This window comes from Peromyscus maniculatus, chromosome 2 (genome assembly GCF_049852395.1).
Source record: "Peromyscus maniculatus bairdii isolate BWxNUB_F1_BW_parent chromosome 2, HU_Pman_BW_mat_3.1, whole genome shotgun sequence".
In the NCBI taxonomy this organism is placed as follows: domain Eukaryota; kingdom Metazoa; phylum Chordata; class Mammalia; order Rodentia; family Cricetidae; genus Peromyscus; species Peromyscus maniculatus.
In genome coordinates this window covers 88,757,332-88,778,583 of record NC_134853.1, presented here as the reverse complement: position 1 = coordinate 88,778,583, position 21,252 = coordinate 88,757,332, and the positions used below count along the sequence as shown (strand labels likewise).

Here is a 21,252-nt window from a genome sequence, read left to right as displayed (position 1 = left end):
CAATTTCCTTTGTCTTCATAGTAGCCTATGGTGGAGTGGAGAAGGACCCTCGGTGCCTAGGTAAGCAAACTGAAATTTGGAATATGAAATCTGTTCTAAATTACTTTGTGAAGATATGATGCAACTACAATTCAAACATAGACACTCTTTACATTTGCTAGAACTGTTAAGTGAAAGAAGGCAACCTCCTTCTTTAGTAATAACTAGAACAGTTGATGCTGGAAATAAATAAGTCAAATTCTCTAATCACTTAATTTTCAGTGCATCTGCAAAATAAATTGCTTGCATTATAGTTAATAAACTTAAATGCTTTGAATCCTTTAATTTTACAAAGCTAAAAGAAGACAAAAGAATGATGATGAGGAAACTCTATCAAAAGGACAAACTCTCTAGATTCAGACAGTACAACTAAAGTTCCATATCAAGTTGCATTGCGAAACTCAGTGTCCTTAGACTTGATCAGCTTAATGATTTCATTGAGTTGGTTTCTAGTGAGAAGTCTCAGCTATTTAATGAATGTTTGAAAGAATGCCCGATTAAAAATCATGTGACAGAAGAAATCCCCAAGTGAAGAATGTGGGGAAATTGCTATAAAGACAGAAACAGCTGGTCCTATTAGCCTGGCTGTTTGGATGGTGCATTAGCATAAGTGGAAGCTTTGTGGAAAGAAGTTTATTTCATTAGAAAAGAGATCTGAATTGGGGAGACTTAGTCTATACTTATTAGAAAAAAAGTGTTAACTTCAAATACTGTCTTCATATTTCCCAGCTCCTGTTTCAGCCTAGCCCCCTTATTCTCTGATATAAACTTTATGATTGAATTCTTGTTTTGAGTTCTGAACATAGTACACAATAAATAAATAAAAATAGAGAACAGTAGCATTCAAATTGTGATCCCAAAAGAAAACAGTGGAGAAAGTGTTTGATATAGTCAGTTGAATTTTTAATTCTGCCATTTAATACCTTGTGTACTTTGGATATGTTAATAAAAATCGTCTGACTCTGGGTTACCTTATACAGGATGATATTTTCTAGTTTCATCCATTTGCCTGCAAATTTCATGGTGTCATTGTTTTATTCTGTGGAATAGTACTCCATTGTGTTTATGTACATTTTCTTAATCCATTCTTCAGTTGAGGGGCATCTAGGTTTTTTCCAGGTTCTGGCTATTATGAATTAGGCTGTTATGAACATAGTTGAGCATATGTCCTTGTGGTATGATTGAGTATTCCTTGGGTATATGCCCAAGAGTGGTATAGCTGGGTCTTGAGGTAGATTGATACCCAGTTTTCTGAGAAAACGCCATAATGATTTCCAAAGTGGCTGTACAAGTTTGCACTCCCACCAACAGTGGAGGAGTGTTCCATTTATTCTAACATTCTCTCCAACATAAACTGTCTGTTGTGCTTTTGATCTTAGCCATTCTGTCAAGTATAAGATGGTATCTCAGAGTCGTTTTGATTTTCATCTCCCTGATAATTAAGGATGCTGAGCAAATCTTTAAATGTCTTTTAGCCATTTGAAATTTTTTCCTTTGAGAATTATCTGTTTAGCTCTATAGCCCATTTTTTAATTGGATTGTTTGTTATTTTGACATCTATCTAGTTTCTTCAGTTCTTTATGTATTTTGGAGATCAGCCCTCTGTCAGATGTGGGTTGGTGAAAATCTTTTCCCATTCTGTAAGCTGTCATGTGTCTTACTTCCTGTGTCCTTTGCCTTACAGAAGCTTCTCAGTTTCAAGTGGTCCCATTTATTAATTGTTATTCTCAGTGTCTGTGCTACTGATGTTATATTTAGGAAGTTGTCTCCTGTACCAATGTATTCAAGACTATTTCCTCCTTTCTCTTCTATCAGGTTCTGTGTAACTGGTTTTATATTGATAGATATAGATCTATTTGCAATCTTCTACATGTTGACATCCAGTTATGCCAGCACCATTTGTTGAAGATGCTTTATTTTTTCCATTGTACAGTTTTGGCTTCTTTGTCAAAATCCAAGTGTTCATAGGTATATAGGTTAATGTCAGGTTCTTCAATTCGATTCCATTGGTCCACATGTTTTTTTTGTTTGTTTGTTTTTTGTTTTTTTTTGTTTTTTTGTTTTTTTTGCCAATACCAAGCTGTTTTTAATGCTATAGCTCTATAGTAGAGCTTGATGTCAGGGATGATGATGCCTCCAGAAGTGGTTTTGTTGTACAGGACTCTTTTAGCTATCCTGGTTTTTGTTGGTGGTGGTGGGTTTTTTTTTCCCCAAATGAAGTTGAGTATTTTCTTTCCAGGTCTGTGAAAAATTGTGTTGGGATTTTGATGGGGATTTCACTGAATCTGTAGATTACTTTTGGTGAAATTGCCATTTTTACTATGGTAATCCCACCTATCCATGAGCATGGGGGATCTTTCCATTTTCTGACATCTTCAATTTCTTTCTTCAGAGACTTAAAGTTATCGTCATACAAGCCTTTCACTTGCTTAGTTAGAGTTACCCCAATGCATTTTATATTATTTGTGGCTATTGTAAAGGGTGATGTTTCTCAGATTTCTTTCTCAGCCCATTTATTATTTGTATATAGGAGGGCTACTGATTTTTTTTTTGAGTTAATCTTGTATTCTGCAACATTACTGAATATGTTTATCAGCTGTAGGAGTTGCATGGTAGAATTTTTGGGGTCACTTACATATGCTATCATATCATCTGCAAATAGTGAAAGTTTGACTTCTTCCTTTCCAATGTGTATCCCCTTGATCTCCTTTTGTTGTCTTATTGCTCTAGCTAGAACTTCAAGTACTATGTTGAATAAGAATGGGGAGAGTGGACAGCCTTGTCTTGTTCCTGATTTTAGTGGAATCGCTTTGAGTTTCTCTCCATTTAATTTGATGTTGGCTGTTGGCTTGCTGTAAATTGCTTTTATTATGTTTAGGTATTTTCCCTGTATTCCTGATCTCTCCAAGACTTTTATCATGAAGGGGTGCTGAATTTTGTCAATGGCCTTTTCAGCATATAATGATCATGTGTTTTTTCTTTCAGTTTGTTTATATGGTGTATTACATTGGCAGACTTTCATACGCTGAACCATCTTTGCATCTCTGGGATAAAGCCTACTTGATCATAATGGATAATGTGTTTAATATGTTCTTGGAGTTGGTTTGCCAATATTTTATTGAGTATATTTGTATCAATGTTCATAAGGGAAATTAGTCTGTAATTCTCTTTGTTGCACCTCTGTGTGGATTGGGAATCAGAGTAATTGTAACCTCATATAAGGAGTTTGGTAATGTTCCTTCTGTTTCTTTGTGTGGAACAATTTGAAGAGTATTGGTATTAACTCTTCTTTGAAAATCTGGTAGAATTTTGAGTTGAAACCAAACATGGTATGTCCCCACTCACAAGTGGATACTAGATATAAAGCAAAGTGTAATCAGGCAACAACCCACAACTCCAGAGAAGCTAACTAACAGGGAAGACCCAAAGAGTGATTCATGAACAACCCTAGGAAGGGGAAATAGATGAGATATTTGTGAGTAAACTGGGGATGAATGGTGGGCAATGTAAGGTAGAGGATAGGGGATGAGAGCATAAGGGAATGAGATGGTTGAGCTGCAACAGGGAGGGAAGTGGAATGCAATGAAAGAGATACAATAATAGGGAGAGATATCATGGGGATAGAGAGAAGGTGGTGCTAGGTAAGTTGCCAGGAAGCCCCAAAGATGACCCCAGCCTGGGCTACTAGCTATAGTGAAGAGGGTACATGAACTGAACTGGGTTGGCCCAGAGATCACACTGGTTAATACCCTAACTGTCATCACAGAGCTTCTCTCCAATGATGGAAGCAGATGCAGAGATCCACAGCCAATCACTAGATAGAGCTCCAAGAGTCCTGTCAGAGAGAGAGAAGAGGTATTCTATGAACAAGTGCATCAGGATCATGATAGGGAAACATGCAGTGATGATCAAATGAAACTAGAGGGAACTCATAAAAGTTAGATCAATGGCTGTGAAGCCTACATGGGACTGGACTATGCCTTTTGTATGGCAAGACAGTTGTGAAGCTTGATCTGCTTGGGAGGCCCCATGACAGTAGGATCAGAATCCATCTCTGATTCATGAGCAGGCTTTGTGGAGCCCACTACCTATAAAGAGACACCTTGTGCAGCCTTGAGGCAGGGGGAAGGACTTGGACTTTCCCTACTAAATGTGCCTCTCCATGGGAGGCCTTACCTTCTTGTGGGTGGAAGTGTGAGCTGGGTTGGAAGGGGGAGGCTAGAGAGGCAGGAGGAAAGAAGAGGGGGATCTTTGGTGTGTAAAATGAATGAAAAATTTTTTCTTAATTAAAAAAAGAAAGACAATTGAAATTCATCAAAAACACATTTAAATCTTAAAATAATGTTGAGGAAAATAACTAAACACAAAATATTATGTAGATATGAATAAAAATCTCGAAGCCTTAATTTCCTAATGTGATATTGAGAATACTCATCAAATTGGTATGGCGTGAGAACTTTACTCAGAGATCATACATAAATTAGGCAAATAGTACTTTAAAGGATCTACTAGAGAAAACTATTGTTAGAGAACTCTTCTCCCCCTACCTTCTTCAAAGTTTTGGGAAACATGATGTCAAGCAAACCAATGAGGAAGTAGTTGAGAATATATATGCAAGTGACAAACAGGAAATGTCAAATCTGTGAAAACTAAATTGACAGCAAATATCTGTAGGCTGTTGGGGTCTTAACTGGGAGGTATAGAGGACAAGGAACATCACACAAAGAGAAGGTACATTAATGATCCACCTGTTCTTCAAATGAACAAGTATTGTCTGTCTACTTTGTCAGGCATGATGCTCAACACCAAGAAAGCAAAGATGGTGATAAGATGTGATTCTCAGGCTCACAAAACACCAAGGGACATGTCTGAGAACTCGTACCAGTCCACACATGACTTTCCAGGAACCCACTAGTGATTTCTCAAAAGGCTGTAGAGTCCAAGGGGAAGCTAGAGTCAGGTAACACATATTAGTAGAAGGCAAGTAAAAAAGAAACTGTCTACTTTAGTCACAGGAACTACTATGGTCCTAAAAGCTATGAAAACAATTATGAACAAAATTGTCATTGAGAAGGCTACTCGGTGCTTCTCTCTGACCACCCTTGAGAAAGCCCCTTATATTAAATATATATTTTACTTTGCGATGTCCTGAAAATTAATATATTGATCTTCATTTTATTTATAAGGTGACAAGCTTTTAGACAAGTGAGGCCCAAGTCACACAGCTGGTAAGCTCTGAAAATGAGTTCAGGAAGTTGTACTTTCCAAAATTCCAGGAGATCTCTCTGCAATTACACCTGGAATACACTGTTGAATCATCCCATGTCTTTCATTTATTTCTTCTATCCATATTTTCTACTTCTTATTAACCTTATTCCTCATGTATATTTTGTTGGAAGCTCCTCCCCAAAGCCCTTTATGGAAAGATGTGTTATAAATAAACCACTCTGTGCATAATGCATGCATGCATATGTATTTGCTTAATGATTCATGGTTTAAGTTGCAAAACCCTGACTGGCACTAACCACACAGAGAACTGAGGAGGTTTCACTTCTTGTTTTGCCAGTTTGAAGTATCAAGCGATGGGCTAGAATGCACAGTAGTTTCCCTGACAGAGAGGGGGGATCAGGCTGGGGCCTTGCCTCTTGTGTGCTGACTGGATGATTGACAAGACCTTTACTGCATTGAACTTCAGGTTTTATATTAGGAAAATGGAGAGATTAATTCTTGGTCTGATACTTCATCTGGCTAACAAGAGGCCAATAATTGTGTGACTATGTTTCAAGTTGAAGGGAATTATAAAAATTTAAGGCATCCTAATTAATATTAATAACTCCATACCACCATGTGAGTCTCTTTCAAGCAAATATATTTAAAATAATTGTGGAGAGCTTATCCTAGGCCTGACTTTCTTTTGTCTTCCTCTTCCCTTGTTCTGCATATCATTTCTTTCTATCCTTGCTCACCTCATCAGAAGTTCCTAGAATTTCAGATCCTCCTGTGGTTAACTTATTTCACTTAGAATAAAGAAACTCCATTTCTTTTTTTTTTTAAGAGGATTTATTTATTTACTTACTATGTACATGCAGTGTTGTGCCTAAATGCCAGAAGAGGGTACCAGATCTCATTATAGATGGTTGTGAGCCACCATGTGGTTGCTGGGAACAAAACTCTAGACCTCAGGAAGAGCAGCCAGTTCTTAAACTCTGAGCCATCTCTTGAGCCCCAGAAAATCCATTTCTATCCATGTCACAAATAATAAGATTTCCTTCTTTTCTAAGGTCAAACAACATTCCAGTGCAAGTTTATAGCCTACTTCCTCTATGCATTAACCTGTCAATGAACATTTGGGTTGTCTCCATAATTTGAATATTATGAATATTCTCATATTGAATCCAAATGATTTTTTAAAAATCTTTATTGCTAGATCTTGTAAGAGTTCTAGTTTGTATTCCTTTATCAAGAAACCTGCACAGTTTTCTGTAATGGCTTAACTATATTATATCCCCACCAACAATATAGAAGTGCTTTGTGAACACACACACACAGAGTATGCATGCCATTTTATTTATACACATACACACACACACACACACACACACACACACACACACACACACACACACACACTGGTCATGCTGACTGGAATAAACTCAAAGTTCATTGTGGTTTGAATGTTGCAGTTCCCTAAGAATGTCTTCACTGTCCTTTCTTGGAATGTGCCATTATGAGAAAGTAGAAAAAAAATACACTTTTCTGAGAAGCCCCTTGATTGTTCTGTTTTCTTAATGATAAAATCTTCCTTCCCTAAATGTCATCAGAAGGCAATACCTAACAAGAAGCAGCAATGGTGTACTCCCAATATTCCTTCATCTCACAAAGCATGTCCAACAGTGGAAAGGATGAAGGGAAAAGACTTCAGATCTCCACAACTCCCTGAAGGGCTCTCCCAGCCCATCAAACAGTGTCCTTCCTGAAAAGGAACATTAATTGCAGCAAATCTTGTGTTTTAATGCAGCTATGGTTCTGGAATTATCAACAAGAAATGATCAAGTTATCTGATTTCTGTTCCTGTATGCCTCTCTGCTTTCTCCTCCCCACCCCCGACTAAAAATACCCTATCAACCAAATTATTTTTAACATTGCCTCTGACATCCATAACTTAGTAGGTAATAATTTAAGAATGACACTCAGTGGCAAAGTGACAGAGTATATTTTACACACTTGCTTGAAAATTTGTTGTTAAATATGGGCATTCCTTGCATATCTCTAACAGTCTTATTTATGATATGAGTATACAGACAAGGCATGAAAAATGATAACTAAATTCATAAAAATAAAAGTATATTAGGAATTTTTATTTAATAAATACAACATACTAAATATTGGCCAGGATGTCTGTGAGCATGTATTAATCAGGTTTCCTGAAGAATTAGATATACAAGAAAAGTCATAAAACAGAAGATGAACTTTGAATCAGAGGCACTCAAAGAGAACCAGTGGAATTTAATTGTATTCAGTAGAAAAACGGGAAAGTAAGCAAACATTTTGTTCAATTGAAACAACCAAAACTCACTTAAGGTAGTTGAAACACAGTATATGATATATTTTATATTCAAAAGGTCAAGGGAAGACTAATGCTCCTTTTCCTACTCTCACTGGGGCTTAGCCTCTTCTTCAGTTTGATACGATAGGAGTTGAGATTCTTGATTATGATTCTTTGCCAGAGTTCGTTAAAAATATACCTGGAAGGTATGGAGTTTGATCCACAGTATTATGTCTTTCTGCTCTGTAAGTTCCATGAGGTTACCAGACTTTTGGTACCTTGTGTACCATGGGATCCTTGCCTACAGCAGAACCCCAGATGAGCTGTAACATTTAATACTTGTAAACAGAAGTGTTGGACCCAGAGTTTTATCCTCCTCAAGTGGAAGTTGTTGCTTCTTGTTGATTGTTTTCTTCCTCTGCTGTTTCCTCTGGATTCCAGGCTCTCCCACCCAACAGAGCTTTTTTAAGCCTTCTCCAGAAGATGTGCCTCCCCAGAGCATTGTCCTCCCACTCTAGGTAGGTGTTCCTGCTGAGAAGGCGATACAGCTCCACCTGTTGCCTCAGCAGCGACTTCTCCACCTTCTCCAGGACAATGAAGATGATGCCAGAGTGGCTGCTCAGAAACTGCCATGTCTGAGCAATCTCATATTCAAAGATACACCAGCGACTCTGGATAAAGTGTCTAGACACCACCACAATTACCTTTCGGCTCTTGTGGAAGCCTTCCTGGATGATGTTGGCAGCAATGGCTACACCAGGAATAAAGTCTCTGTAGTGAAGGCAGAGCCGAAAGGGGGGCACCCCTTCTTCTAAATTCTTTACCAACTCATTTCTTACCCAGTCCTCATCCTGACTGGAGTAGATGACAAAGGCATCATAAGTGCTTTCACCTCTGCTGTACTTTTTACAGCCAGCAATAAGTATCAGGTGAAAATAGAATTTGTAAACCAGAAACGCTATAGTGGATACCACAAGCACACTGATCACCGACACACTGATGATGGTCCTGTGCATATAACAGGTGGCATTCCTAAAATCCAACACCAAGGAGTCCTTCATTTCCACAGGTGTTGCACATGTCATTTGTTTAGTGTTCACTAAGAACAGCCTCTGGTCCTTGACCCACTGCAGGAAGTTCTGATGTTCACATGTACAAGCAAAAGAATTATTAGAAAGATTGAAGATGGTTAGATTCTTTGGAAAATGTTGCAGTATTCCTTTGACAGTCTCTATGTGATTGAAACTGCAATCAAGAGTCTTGAGGGAGTGCAGCTGTTTATAATGGAATGGATCCAAAATCAGTAGTTTGTTGTGACTCATATTTAGTAACTGAAGTCTATGGAGTGTGTCAAACACCCCCCAAGATACCTGTTGTAGTTGGCATTTAGAAATATCCAGGGATGTCAAGTTTGTCATATTTGTGAAGACATTTGAAAGAGTGTTGTCTTTGAAAGAATTGCCAGACATTTTTAAGGTGTTGAGACTGGTCAAGCCATAAAACATGCCATTGAAGTCAATGTTGGTGTTAGTATGAGAGATATCAAGATAAAGCAATTTTTCAAGAGATAAAAATACTGGGAATTCTGTGGCCTTCTTTAAAGTGGAATGCTGAAAATCCAGGTATTCCAGCTGTTCTAAACCCATGAAGTTTGCACTCATACTGATGACACCATTGAAGCTGAGGTTTAAGTGTTTCAGGATGCTTGTTCCAAAATCATCATAAGAACAGCAACTTCTAAAGCTCAGTCCATTACTACTGAGATCTAGATATGTGAGGTTTGGTAGATTCATATCGTTAAAACTGGTAGTCCCTTTGTTGGTAGTAAAAGTCAAATGTTTAAGGAAGGGGTGCTTCAGAGGTGGAAATTGTTGAAGGTCACATCTAATGACTGTTAAGTTTTCCCATTTGAAATATTTAGGAATTTCTTCTAGGTGTCTTAAATACACGCTTGCCAGAGACACTGCAGAAACATTTGCCAAGCAATTGAAATCAATAATATCACCTGAAAACTCTTTTGCATATGTTAACCGGAACTCATCAATGACCACATTGCACAGCCCTTCCATGACAGAGGGGTCAAAACTTTCTACATTCCTTTCATTTTTAAATTCTCCCAAGATCAACCTATGGACTTGTAAACCATCCAGGTTTTGAATGCAAGTTTTCATTACATTTGTGCTATTAAAATTACTTCTTAGAGTCAGTTCATGGAGCCTAATTCCTTGAAAGGCTCGAGGTTGAATAAAGTCAATTGGGTTCAAGGAAAGCTCTAAAGAGAGATTGTGCTGGGGATTTTCACGTAAAACCTGTAAGTCTTTGTGGGAAATAGTTTGGATATAGTTATTAGAAAGGTCCAAGTGTTCTAGGTTAATCAGATTAGAAAAATATTCAGGTAACTTGGAGGAATGTATAATATTGTGAGCCACGTTAAGTTTCTTTAAGGTTATAAGGTGTCCAATAGGTAAGATCTCTAGAGAGGCCAGTTTTATCTCCACAGCCACCAGATTTTGTAAATTTTCTAGTCCAGAAAAACTTCCCTGGGATAAAGTCTGGATAGGGTTTCCTGTCAGTATCAAGGTTGAGAGCAGCTGTAATCCCTGATATGCGTCATCTTCAATTGTCTCAATTTCACACCTATGGGAAAAAGAGATACCAATTAAGTACTTTTGCTTAATAAAGCTTTGCAACATCATGAAAACCCCTGCAACCCCACCATAAAAACAGATGTGATGTTTCATGTTATTGTATAGAGACAAATATACTAAGGAAGGGAGGTGACGATGGTGTGAGCAGGCAAGAGGCTCTGCAGATTCGGCATTTCCCACTTCCCTGAACTATGCAGGGCAGCAAATCCATCAGAAGGAAATCAATTCAAAATCAATAATTGGGGCACACAACAACTGTTTGCTTGATAGAATATGTAATTGCCTTAGATTAAGTTAAGGTGTTTCTTTCCACACATAGCTGTGATTTTTACATCTAATGGGTACAGATTATATGGGTGGTGGTTAGTTGTTAGTCATGATAAATGACTAGTGAAAGTCAATTCCAAAGACATGAGTAATCACACATAATTGCCAAGGATGTCATTAATATTTACAAAAAGTTACTTACACATGACAGCTAGGTATTTTAAATCTGTCACTACCACAGGTAAGTGTTAGTAAGTGGTGACATGAGTAAGTTTTGTGGAAGAAGTAGAAAGGGCTATGAATGTCCACATCAAAGGAATGGACCTTCTTCCAAGGATGAGAGCAGACTTCTCTGAAAATATTTAAGTGGAATTTTTAATAATAAATAGGAATGAAGGTGAGGCAAATAGCAGGCATAAAAGCCAAGGTAGGCAGCAGGCATGTTACATGGAGGAGCCACAGTACACATTGTCTGTGGTTGTAGGGCAACAAGGGAACTGAGGGAGGCTAACATGAGGTTGTGAGGAGAGGGGTTTGCAAATAAAGTAGAGAATCTTAAGCCCAATGAAATATTATCAATTTTATTCCAAGATAAATGTAGGTTGTGTAATATGTAGCATTCATTACAGACAAGCTAACAACAGCCAACATACAGTGATACAAGATAGACTTCCCTGCAGATACATGCCGACACAGTTTGCAAATGAGTAGTTTCCAAATATTTTAGAGTAACCCTCACTTTTCCTATTCTCTTTGGGATATTCATAGGTAATAAAATCATTCTGGTCTGTGTTTTGGTTATTAATTGGTAATTTGATAAAAGTTAAGGGTATGATAGAAAGAATATTGGAAGAAGAGGTCATGTATCTACCACGGTTGGATGTATCTATTCTCCTACCTCCATGCATAATCTTTGGAACCCATATTTTGTGTGGGTTTCCAGCATACCACTTCTAAATGATGCAGCTCAGTTTGATTCTTTCTCAAGTTCCCTCTTCCAGTTATATGATTTCATAGTCTATAATCATATTCATATATTGCCATATGTAGCAGATAAGGACAAAAAAAGGTCTTTCTCTGTTTCTATCTCATAATATCTAGCTCATAACTTTAGAGAGATGGAGTGATACAGTGAAAAAAATTTGAACTTGGAACCCAGAGATATGAGATGATGCTCTGGTCTGCCAAGATAAGCAATATTACTCAAAATTACTGCAGGTAAGTCGATCAAACCCTTCAAAACTCAGTTTTCCTAGACAAAAGAAGAAAAAATTCATAATACATGTATGTTTCTAAGGGCTACTTGGTCTACCACAAATCACTCTTGGGAGCCCAGTCTAGTTACTATACATTAAATACCCTTGAAAAGGCATGAGGAATAGCTTGTCTACCTGGCTCTAATGCAAAATATTCCATGAGCTATGGGAAGAAGAACCTGACTTCTTTCTAAGTACATATCCAAAGCCTTTAAGGAATGTTCTTATAGTGTGCTGTAGACCCATGTTCAATTATACAGGACCTTGATGAGAAATTATGTCCTCTTTTTATTGAGAAGAGGTTATTCTGTTTACCACTTTCCTACCTCCCTGTCTTACTCAGTTCCCTTCAAATCGCCCTGGGAAACTAAAATATAAAATCTAATGAAATAATTATAATAGCATTTTTTAAACTCATAAAACTCACTAAATAATTTTACTACATGCAGTACCTAATAACATTTAACCTTGCAGGGGAATTTATCATTTTCATTTAATATGAGTGATAACTGGACTGAGGTAAAAGTTACATGCATCAGGTCATACAGTTATAAATGTCAGAGAAAGAATTGGCTCCATTTTTCTTTGTGCCTCAGCCTTGTTGTCCTACCCCTGTAGTACTCTATTAATACCTAAGTAAAAAGTATAATACACTGGGTAGTTGCTAACTTTTTGACAGTAATGACTTCTCTGCAGAAGACTTTTCATACCACCATCTTTATCTTTATCAAGAGATTTTTAGAATAAAAACATGTGAAATATTTCTGTAGTTTTACAAACATTGAAGGAAAAAAAGTGATTTATCTATTTCAGATTTTAAGGATGCTCCTGATAATTCCAAACCATTGATGTAAAGCTGAAGTTGAGCTGGAAGCTTCCCTCCCTGATGGCTAGTTTTCATCAAGAGGGTGCTATAGCAGCTGTTGGGAGAGAAAAGTCATTACTGGTGTTATCCAGCTATGAACCCTATGAATTATAACACTAACCTGCCAGGCAAGATGTGTCTAATGATGAAATGTTGGCATAACTTTTATAGGGATAACAAGCCTTACTTGAGTTAGATTTTTGTCCCATCCCACAGGAGGTTAACCAAGGCTGGTATTGTTAACTTGGTCAAAAAATAGCGATTAGAGAGATATGTGACCCTGATGTTTCAGGTGGCAGGGAGAGTGGTTATTACTCTGGTTTAGTAAAATTAGCATGGCACCAGACTAATATATAAATAATTATATTTATACCCATTAACAAATGTCACTCTTCTTTCTAGTAAACATTGAAGAATGCAGATATTCTTAGATGTTCTAGATGCTGTGAGTGAAAGATGGTTCTGTGCTCTGCCCTGAAACACACATTTATAGCACTTGCTCTAAGGGTCAGAGAACCTAGAGAAATGGGGAGCAGAAACAATATGAGAGCCAGAAGGGCTATCTTTGGGCATGACATAGCCATTGTAAACACGATCTCACAGGAACTGTGCTTACCTGCACAAGACTAAACCTACCAACAGAAAGTCATGGATCAGGGAGGAGAACCATGGGGTCCTTTCCTCCCTGTTAAACTTTAGATTCTAGGGAATAGACAGTCGTTGGTTTTAGTTGTTTATCAAATGGTTGAGCCCACTAGGCTGTAATAGGTACTTCGAAAGCTATGACAATACAGAGAACAAGGTTAAAATCTGTGAGTCACAAAATAAACAAAAAGGTATGAATATAGGAAGGAGACCTGTTGGGAAGAGTCAAGGCTAACAGGGGTCAGAGGAATTAAGTGTGGGTGAGGATAAGTGTAACAGAATGCACTACATAGATGTCTGAAATTGTCAAAGAATAAATTTAATCCCTAAAACAGGATTCAGCTTCCCACCTAAAATATTGGTTAAAAAGTGTATGTGTTCCAACAAATGGTATAATGCACTGAATCAGAAAAGATAATCTTAGCAACTAATTCTAGCCCAAGGCAGATGTTTTTCTTGGATCTTAGCATCTTTCTCCTAAGTGTCTTTCTTATTCTCTAACCTTTACTCTACTTTCAATATTTCAGGCATCTTCTGCACCTATTCATGTCTCAATCATTTCCCACACATAATTAAGACATCCACTCTTCTAATCAACACAGATTGTTGCCTTTATTTTCACATAGTTTATCACTTACTGTTGTAAACAACAGCAACAGAGTTGGTTAATGTTTGTTGGATGTGTAATATGTGTTTAATAACAGGGAAAACATTTTCACTTATTCACTTAGTGAAAATGATATTCATTCTACTTAATAGTTAGGAGTATGGGTTATGTATCTATAAGTTCTTGTTCTGCAACTTAGGGTACAACATATAGGATTATTGTGGAATATTGCTGTAAGGTGTGTTACATTTGTTTGTTTTTTGTTGTATTTGTTTAACTCTGTGAATCTATACTACTTTTTCTGTCTAAAACAGATTAAGATTTACAAAAGTAAGAAAACAGAAAAAGCCCAGAGGCAAAAAGGTAGACAGGCTAAGTTAAGTTAAGAAAAGCTAGCTAGAAACTAAGCCAAGCTAAGGCCAGACATTTATAATAAGCCTCCTTGTGTGATTTACTTGGGAGCTGGGTGGTCGGCCTCCCAAAGGAGTAAAAACCCACAACATAGGATGTGGTCTATAAATATTTAATGGAATAGTTTAAGCTAATGTTAAAGTTAGAACTGTCCTTAAATATTCTTTTCTAGCTGTCCACCAAATTTAAACCTAGTGAATAAAATTAGTACTTCCAAGGATATACAGCAAGTAATACATATGCTGAATGAAGAGTCAAAGAAGTTGAGTTAGAATAAGCTAGATTTTCTTAGCCAAGAATGCAATGATAGAAAAATAACTATCTCAACTTTTGCAGCATGTAAAAGGTCATTCATTACCTGGATAAATCCAGCAACTGAAGTTCTGGAAAATTAGAGAAGCTATGGCTTCCTAAGGTCTTCAGGGGGTTGAAGCTCAGATCTAAGTTCTTGACTGAAGAGGGGATGTTGTCAGGGATTTTGTTGAGATTCTGATCCATGCATTGGTAGGTAATGTTAGGATCTACCTGGAATGATCACACAACAAATATCTGTTCCAAACTGCATATGTTCGCTTTCCTCCCCAAAGATAAATAATAGAGTGCTAAAACTCTTATACAAGTATACCAGTTAATCTTCTCCTGTCCATCCATCTATCCACTCAGTCATTCTGTTTTATTTTGTTTGAAACAGGGTCTCATTTACCACAGTCTGGACTTAAATTTTCTATATAGACAAAGGTGACATTGAACTCCTAATCTAACTGCCCCTACCACACAAGTGTGAGTATTACAAGTGTATGACATCACATCCTTCCTCACCCATTCATTGATCTACCACTTCATGCTTATAAATTCTCTTATTCTATATATTTAGAAGGAAAAAGTGCCCCCTGAATTCTCAATGTGTTAACCTTCTACTAAAAGAAAATTATGATTAAATGTGGAACAACAAAATCAGGTGTTAAAGGTCTCTCAAGTCTTAAATCCTTGCTTTCATAACAGATGTTCTGTGCCACTTGGTACAAAGTAATTTTCTTATTATTTTATTTATTTATTTTTGAGACTATAATTACATCATTTCCCTTTTCCTTTGGCTCCTCTTCTTTGCATTCTTTCAAATCCCTGGCCTCTTTTTTCATCAGTTTTTTGTAATATACAGATATGAACATATATGTAAATATAATCCTAAATACAATAGTATGTCCTCTCATTTGTGTAATATTACTCATATGTATGTTTTCAGGGCTGACCATTTGATATTTGGTAACCAATTGGTGTGCTCTTTCCTAGCAATACTCTTCCCCACTCGACAAACAGAAACCTTTATGGAATATTACAGCCAATCAAAAGGCAGAACCCTGGAGCCCAGTCCCAAGGGATACATTTACAATAAACTCTTGCACCTAAGGCTAAGGGATCAGTGCAGAGGAGGGGGGAGGAAGATCATAAGAGCCAAGGGAACAAGACATTTACTGTGACATGGTGTCTCCTAATAACTTCAGAAGCTACACCCATAAAGTCTGACTAACATGACTGCCTGAACACGAGCTGAGCAAGGACGGCAATTAGACATGATACCATGGATAGAGTAAAAAGCCCAAGAGTCCTCAACTCTCTACAAAGAACTATAGGCACTTCAGGGATGCTGAGAGTGAGACAATGTTTTTGTTTGTTTGTTTTATAACATCTTTAATGAACTTAGTTTTATGTAAAAAACATGTATCTTGTAAATACATAGTTCTATGTAAAATTGTTATCATTCTAATTATGCATCCTAATTGTATGCAGCCACGTGGAGAATACCAATAAAGATGTCCAGTCCTGTCCCAGACACCACCTCTTTGTGACAATTGCATTTTCTGCCTCAGCTTGTTGACTTCAGCAGCCTGGTGCAGGAAGGAGAGGCAGTCCTAAAGTACATGGATTCCAGTGGTGGAAAGCAGGCTTCAAGACCAAGTGCTTTGTGCTGTTATAATCCCTCTTAGTTTTATCTATTCCTGTTTTACTGTAAATACTCTTCCATAACCTTTCACCTAATTTCACAATTATATCATTTCTTCCAGAAAAAAAAATGCTTTGTTTAACTCAGTGAGTTTTGTTTTCTCTTATTTAAAAGCAATAGAATGCCCAAAAGACTAAATGAGATCAGAGCTTATCTCAAAACTTGCTATAATGAAAGTGATAAATATCAATGTTAATTATCACTGACTATTATTAATCCCTTGCTGCATATCAACATTTTACTTCCATGTTATGTATTTTATGCTAATCTTCAAAAAATCTTTTAAAGATGAAGAAATTAAGAAGACAGGGTAATTCACATGCAGTCAGAGGATTTATACATGTCCATTCCCCTTTTCCATATGTCTATTTAAATGATGCTTATCATAATATCCTTGAAGGTGTTGCTTCTGATAGAGTAAGGTGTTAGGAAAAAAAATTCTTCTTTTGACCTCTTTTATTTTCTTCACAGACTTTGACCACCAAGCAACTTTGTGTTACCTACGTAATTATTTTCCAAATGTTGTTCATTTGATGAACTGGACCATGAGCTATGGTGCTCTGATGATTTTGTTTGCTACATTGTCTCCAAGGTTCAGAAAGGTGCATGGTGACCTGTCAATGCCCATTGACATATGTTGGATGAGTGAATGATAAACTTTGTATAACTGTTGGAATAGAGGTTCACATAAGCCAAATGGTAGGCTTTTTCTGCTAAGGGCCATAGGCAGTACAAAAATAAATGCTATAGAATTCCAGTTGGTATTGAACTCACAACATCAGCTAACAGAGAAGGAAAGTTAGTAAGACCCACACACCTTGCCTGGTTCAGGGGAAATGGAGATTGATTATAGATCCAGAACAGGAAAGGAGAGCAACATCTGGATATGTGGGAAAAGAAAGAAATGTATGTTATAAGGAGCAAAGAACATAAGCAAAAAAAGGGTGGGAACAAACTCAGATAAACTGGCTAGCAACAGGCACAGACAAGAGTCTTAAGTCATGAGAAGCCACAGTCTGAACACAAGGGTCTCAGACAATGGCCAGCAACCATTTTTTCATTCGCTTCACACATAGAAATTGAAGACTTCTTATGATCTAGACAGTGGTAGAATAGTGATGAAGCCAGCAGAAAAGGAAGGACAAATAATAAAACATAAACAAAAGTATGAAGTGATATGATCGATGGAAACACATACTGAGAGGCCAAAGGCAGAGATCACCATGTGGCAATCAAGAAAAAAAAATCCCCAAAAGGAGATACTTATACGGAGATCTACATAAAGTTAAAAGGAAAAAAAAAACTGAAATCAAAGTCCTATATCCCAGTACTGTAGTTATAAGCCACACATAACTGTTGAACATGAATCATGTGTGTAGGATAAATCAAAATGTGTGGTAAACATAAATACTACTGACTTTCTAATATTCTGTACCAAAATGGAACATAAACTATCTTCTTATTAGTTGCACTACATTTGATTATATAAAATATGTCACTAAAACTAACTACCCATTTGTTTTTAATTTTTCACTTTGACCACAAGGAAAATTTTGAACTACATAAGGGGATCCGAAAATTTTACCATAAGGGGAGGGATACTGTGTGTAGAGCAAAGACCCTGTAGGATGAAACTGCCTTTGTGGCACTAAAGAGTTATTAAAATGTTATAAAGGAGTAACTTGATAGATACAAGCCTCTGGACCAATGGGAACAAATAAGGATGAAAGTTTGGTTATAGAAAAGGAGTGTAAATTAGGAAGCTAATCATCATCCCTGCAGATAAGGCCAAAGAAACTGCTACTCGGGCCTATAGAGGGTCAGGCTGACTTTGAGGGTTCCCAGAATACAGTATACACCAAGGGTAGTGGGATTTTATCTCAGTGTGAAACTGATTGGAAACTATCTCCATCAACATGTCTAAGGAATCAGAAGGCAAGATACCAAGAGAGCAAGGAGTTAGTCTTTGCTACAACTTAAAATATTTTCTCCCTTGTCAACTCTATGACTTTAACTCGTTATACCTGTCTTCAGCTTCTGAGCCTGCCTCACCCTGAATTATTTCCTTGTTTTCTCAGTTCTATTGTGAGCTTCTGAGATAATTGTATGGTCTGTGCAGGAAGAAAACAAGAATTAGTCATGAATCAGATTAGTCACTGGTCAGTATTTTACCAAGAAGGGAGTCACTGCCTTAGCTGATATTTTACATCGCTCTCTGTCTGTCTGTTGTCTCTGTCTATGTCTCTCTGTCTCTGACTCTCTCTGTCTCTCTGTCTCTGTCTCTCTCTCTCCCCTCTCTCTTACACTCCTTCCCTCCTTTCTCTTCCCTCCCTCCCATTTCAGTATCTTCTAAAATTAGTGGCCGAATTCCAAACTCCCAGAAAATTATTACATTTTTAAAAAATGTTAATTATCAACATGTGTGTGTGTGTGTGTGTACACTTTCATGCATGCTCACACCTGCCAAGGCAGACACTTGGAACTCATAGGATATCTTAAAGAAGTAGATTCTCTGCTTTCACCATGTGGGGCTTGAGGACTGAACTCAGATCTTCAGGCTTGGTAGCAACTGACCACACCTGCTGAGGCACCACTCCATCATTCAAAGATTAAGCATCTTTGAAACAGAAGTGACAGCCACCTTCACCTGAGTTGGAAAGGAGAGGAATGACTGCAGAAAGCAGTGTGCCGGCAGTACCAACAGAGAGGCCAGATACTGATCGCTTTCTCCAATCCCTCTAGTGAGTGCAGCAATTCTTTTACGATGTGAAAACTGGCATCAGAAAGGTTCAGAAACTTCTTTGATGTCACTCAGGCAGGTCACAGAACAATAGTTTAAACTAGTTTTACTAATTTCAAGTCTCTAATCATGGCTCAGAAGAAGTCGTAAATGGAGCAAGACACCACACTGGCTGCCTGTTCCTGCCCTGCTGACACTGAGTCTTTTTGTTCCCACAGCTTCTCAAGTTTTCGGTTAGTTTAACTCCTTTGTGCAAAATAAACAAACCAGAGCATACAGCAGGAAGCTCTGAGCTGGGGACGGCTTTGAGAAACAAGGGAGACTAGCAGAAAAGGAGCTGGTCAAGACACGTACCTCCACACAGGGATCCACGCTTTCTGGTCTCAGGCAGGAGAGGAACAAAGCCATCATCAGTGTCCCAGCCAGGCAGAAGGGAGGAATCATCCTGGCATGTTCTGCAACCAGCGGAGGCCCTGAGAAAGCATGTTGAACTGACTGGAACCGTTGGCAGGGCAGAGTCCCTGGGGCACCAGCCTCTTCTCTCCCGGTGGGTGCCCCTCTGCAAGTACTGTATTCAAAGATGTTCTGAGCTAAAGGGGGAGAGGAAGTGAGAGTGGCAACCTTAGCATTCTCACTTTCGTTTTTTTTTTCCTCTAGAATTTATCTGCCCTATCGAAGAAGGCAAACTACAAGACTAAGGGGAGAACAGGAAGAAGAAGGCGTTTGCCAACCAGCCCTCGGAGGAACAGCAAGAGGAAGCTGGCTGTCATCCCAGGAAGTCATCTGACCTCTGGGCTTAGCGAACACAGGAAAGTAACCAGATACTCATAAAGCCAGTGTATGTGCCTGGAACAACATCCAACTTCCTGTTTTGTTTTCAGTCGTGAAGACTTACTACTCCAGCTAGACTTGTGAGTCTCTCATGGCACAGTACCGCAGACTGGGTGTTACAAACTACAGGAACTTGTGTTCTCAGAATGATGAAGGCTAGAACCCAGAATCAAGATGTCATCAGGTGTGTCTGTGTCCTGGTCTTTTCTCTTGCGTGTGTATGTGTGCACAACTGCTTACTCATGGGAGAAATGGCTATTTTATGTGTGTGTACCTCTATGTGCATGTGTGTGTGTGTGTGCATGTGCACGTGTGTGTGTGTGTGTGTGTGTGTGTGTGTGTGTGTGTGTGTGTGTTTGTGTGTGTGCATAAAAACCAGAATTCACTATTGGATGCCTTCTTTGTTTGTTCTCAATCTTCTTCTGCTATTATTAATTACTAATTATTAAACTATTTAGAGAGAGAACCGACACAGTTTATTACGAAAGGGAAAACATTCCCAAGAAGAAGAATGGGCTGGTGAGCTGAGAGTAAAACTCAAAAGGTTCCACCATAGTTTTGAAGCCAGGGTCTCTAACTGAACCTGCTCATTCAGTGACTAGAATGACTGGCCAGTGAGTCCTTGAGATCCACCCATCTCTACCCCCTCCCCAAGGCTGGGGTTACAGGTATTTGCAACAGTATCCAGTTTTTTATGTGGGTGCTGGGGATCAGTAGGTCTTAATGCATGTGAAACACTTCACCAACTGAGCTCCCCAGCCCCTGACCTCTTTTAAAAATAATACTGCTTATATTGCGTTAAAGTAGATTCGTATAGCATTATTTTATTTTAATTATCTTATTAAATAGCAGTCACAAGATGAGGTGATGGGAGATGAAGACTTCAACATACAAATTTCGTGGAACACTACATAATTCGACATGTGACACCGTTGGTGAAGAAAGGGCCACCTGTGAAGCTAATGTAAAGGCTCCAGTGAGATACCATGAGGAAGGGATTCAGAATCACATACAACTGAGGTCAAGTCTAGGTTGGATGGCTGATGACCAGGCCACATAACTCAAATGACTTAATTTTCCAAGCCTTGCATTCGGACTTGTAAACTGAAAGCATTTTTTTTTTTTTTTTTTACATTATAGAATCTCTTATTTAGAATACTTATACTTAGAAAGCTATGTGATTTCTCCTGGGTCATCTATGATCCCAGAAACTTCTGATAAGATCAGTATTGAAAGGGACTCTGGCACAGCAGAGGTTTTCTCCTGGACCCCATATTAGGCAAACACCACACTCAAACACATGTTTTCACAAAGAGATCCTTTATTAAGTGGGAAGGAAAAGTTACAGTAGCTGCTTTCTGACTTATGCAGAAAACAGCTGCAAGTGTTTAAGAA

At 38.0% G+C, this 21,252-nt stretch overlaps 1 protein-coding gene across 2 annotated transcripts; it reads right to left on the bottom strand.

The window, feature by feature from the left end:
- Window positions 1-6,615: 6,615 nt before the first annotated feature.
- Tlr4 (toll like receptor 4) lies at window positions 6,616-19,513 on the bottom strand. 2 transcript variants are annotated; one of them, XM_006979571.4, is made up of 3 exons: window positions 19,381-19,513; window positions 14,643-14,809; window positions 6,616-10,222 (listed from the first exon to the last, which is right to left on the bottom strand). In XM_006979571.4, the coding sequence occupies exons 1-3, from the start codon at window positions 19,468-19,470 to the stop codon at window positions 7,963-7,965; spliced, it is 2,517 nt and encodes an 838-aa protein (XP_006979633.1). In that variant the 5' UTR covers window positions 19,471-19,513; the 3' UTR covers window positions 6,616-7,962. The 2 variants fall into 2 exon arrangements, with proteins under 2 accessions (XP_006979633.1, XP_042127229.1); XM_042271295.2 differs by lacking the exon at window positions 19,381-19,513 and adding an exon at window positions 17,104-17,166.
- Between the last annotated feature and the right edge of the window lie 1,739 nt (window positions 19,514-21,252).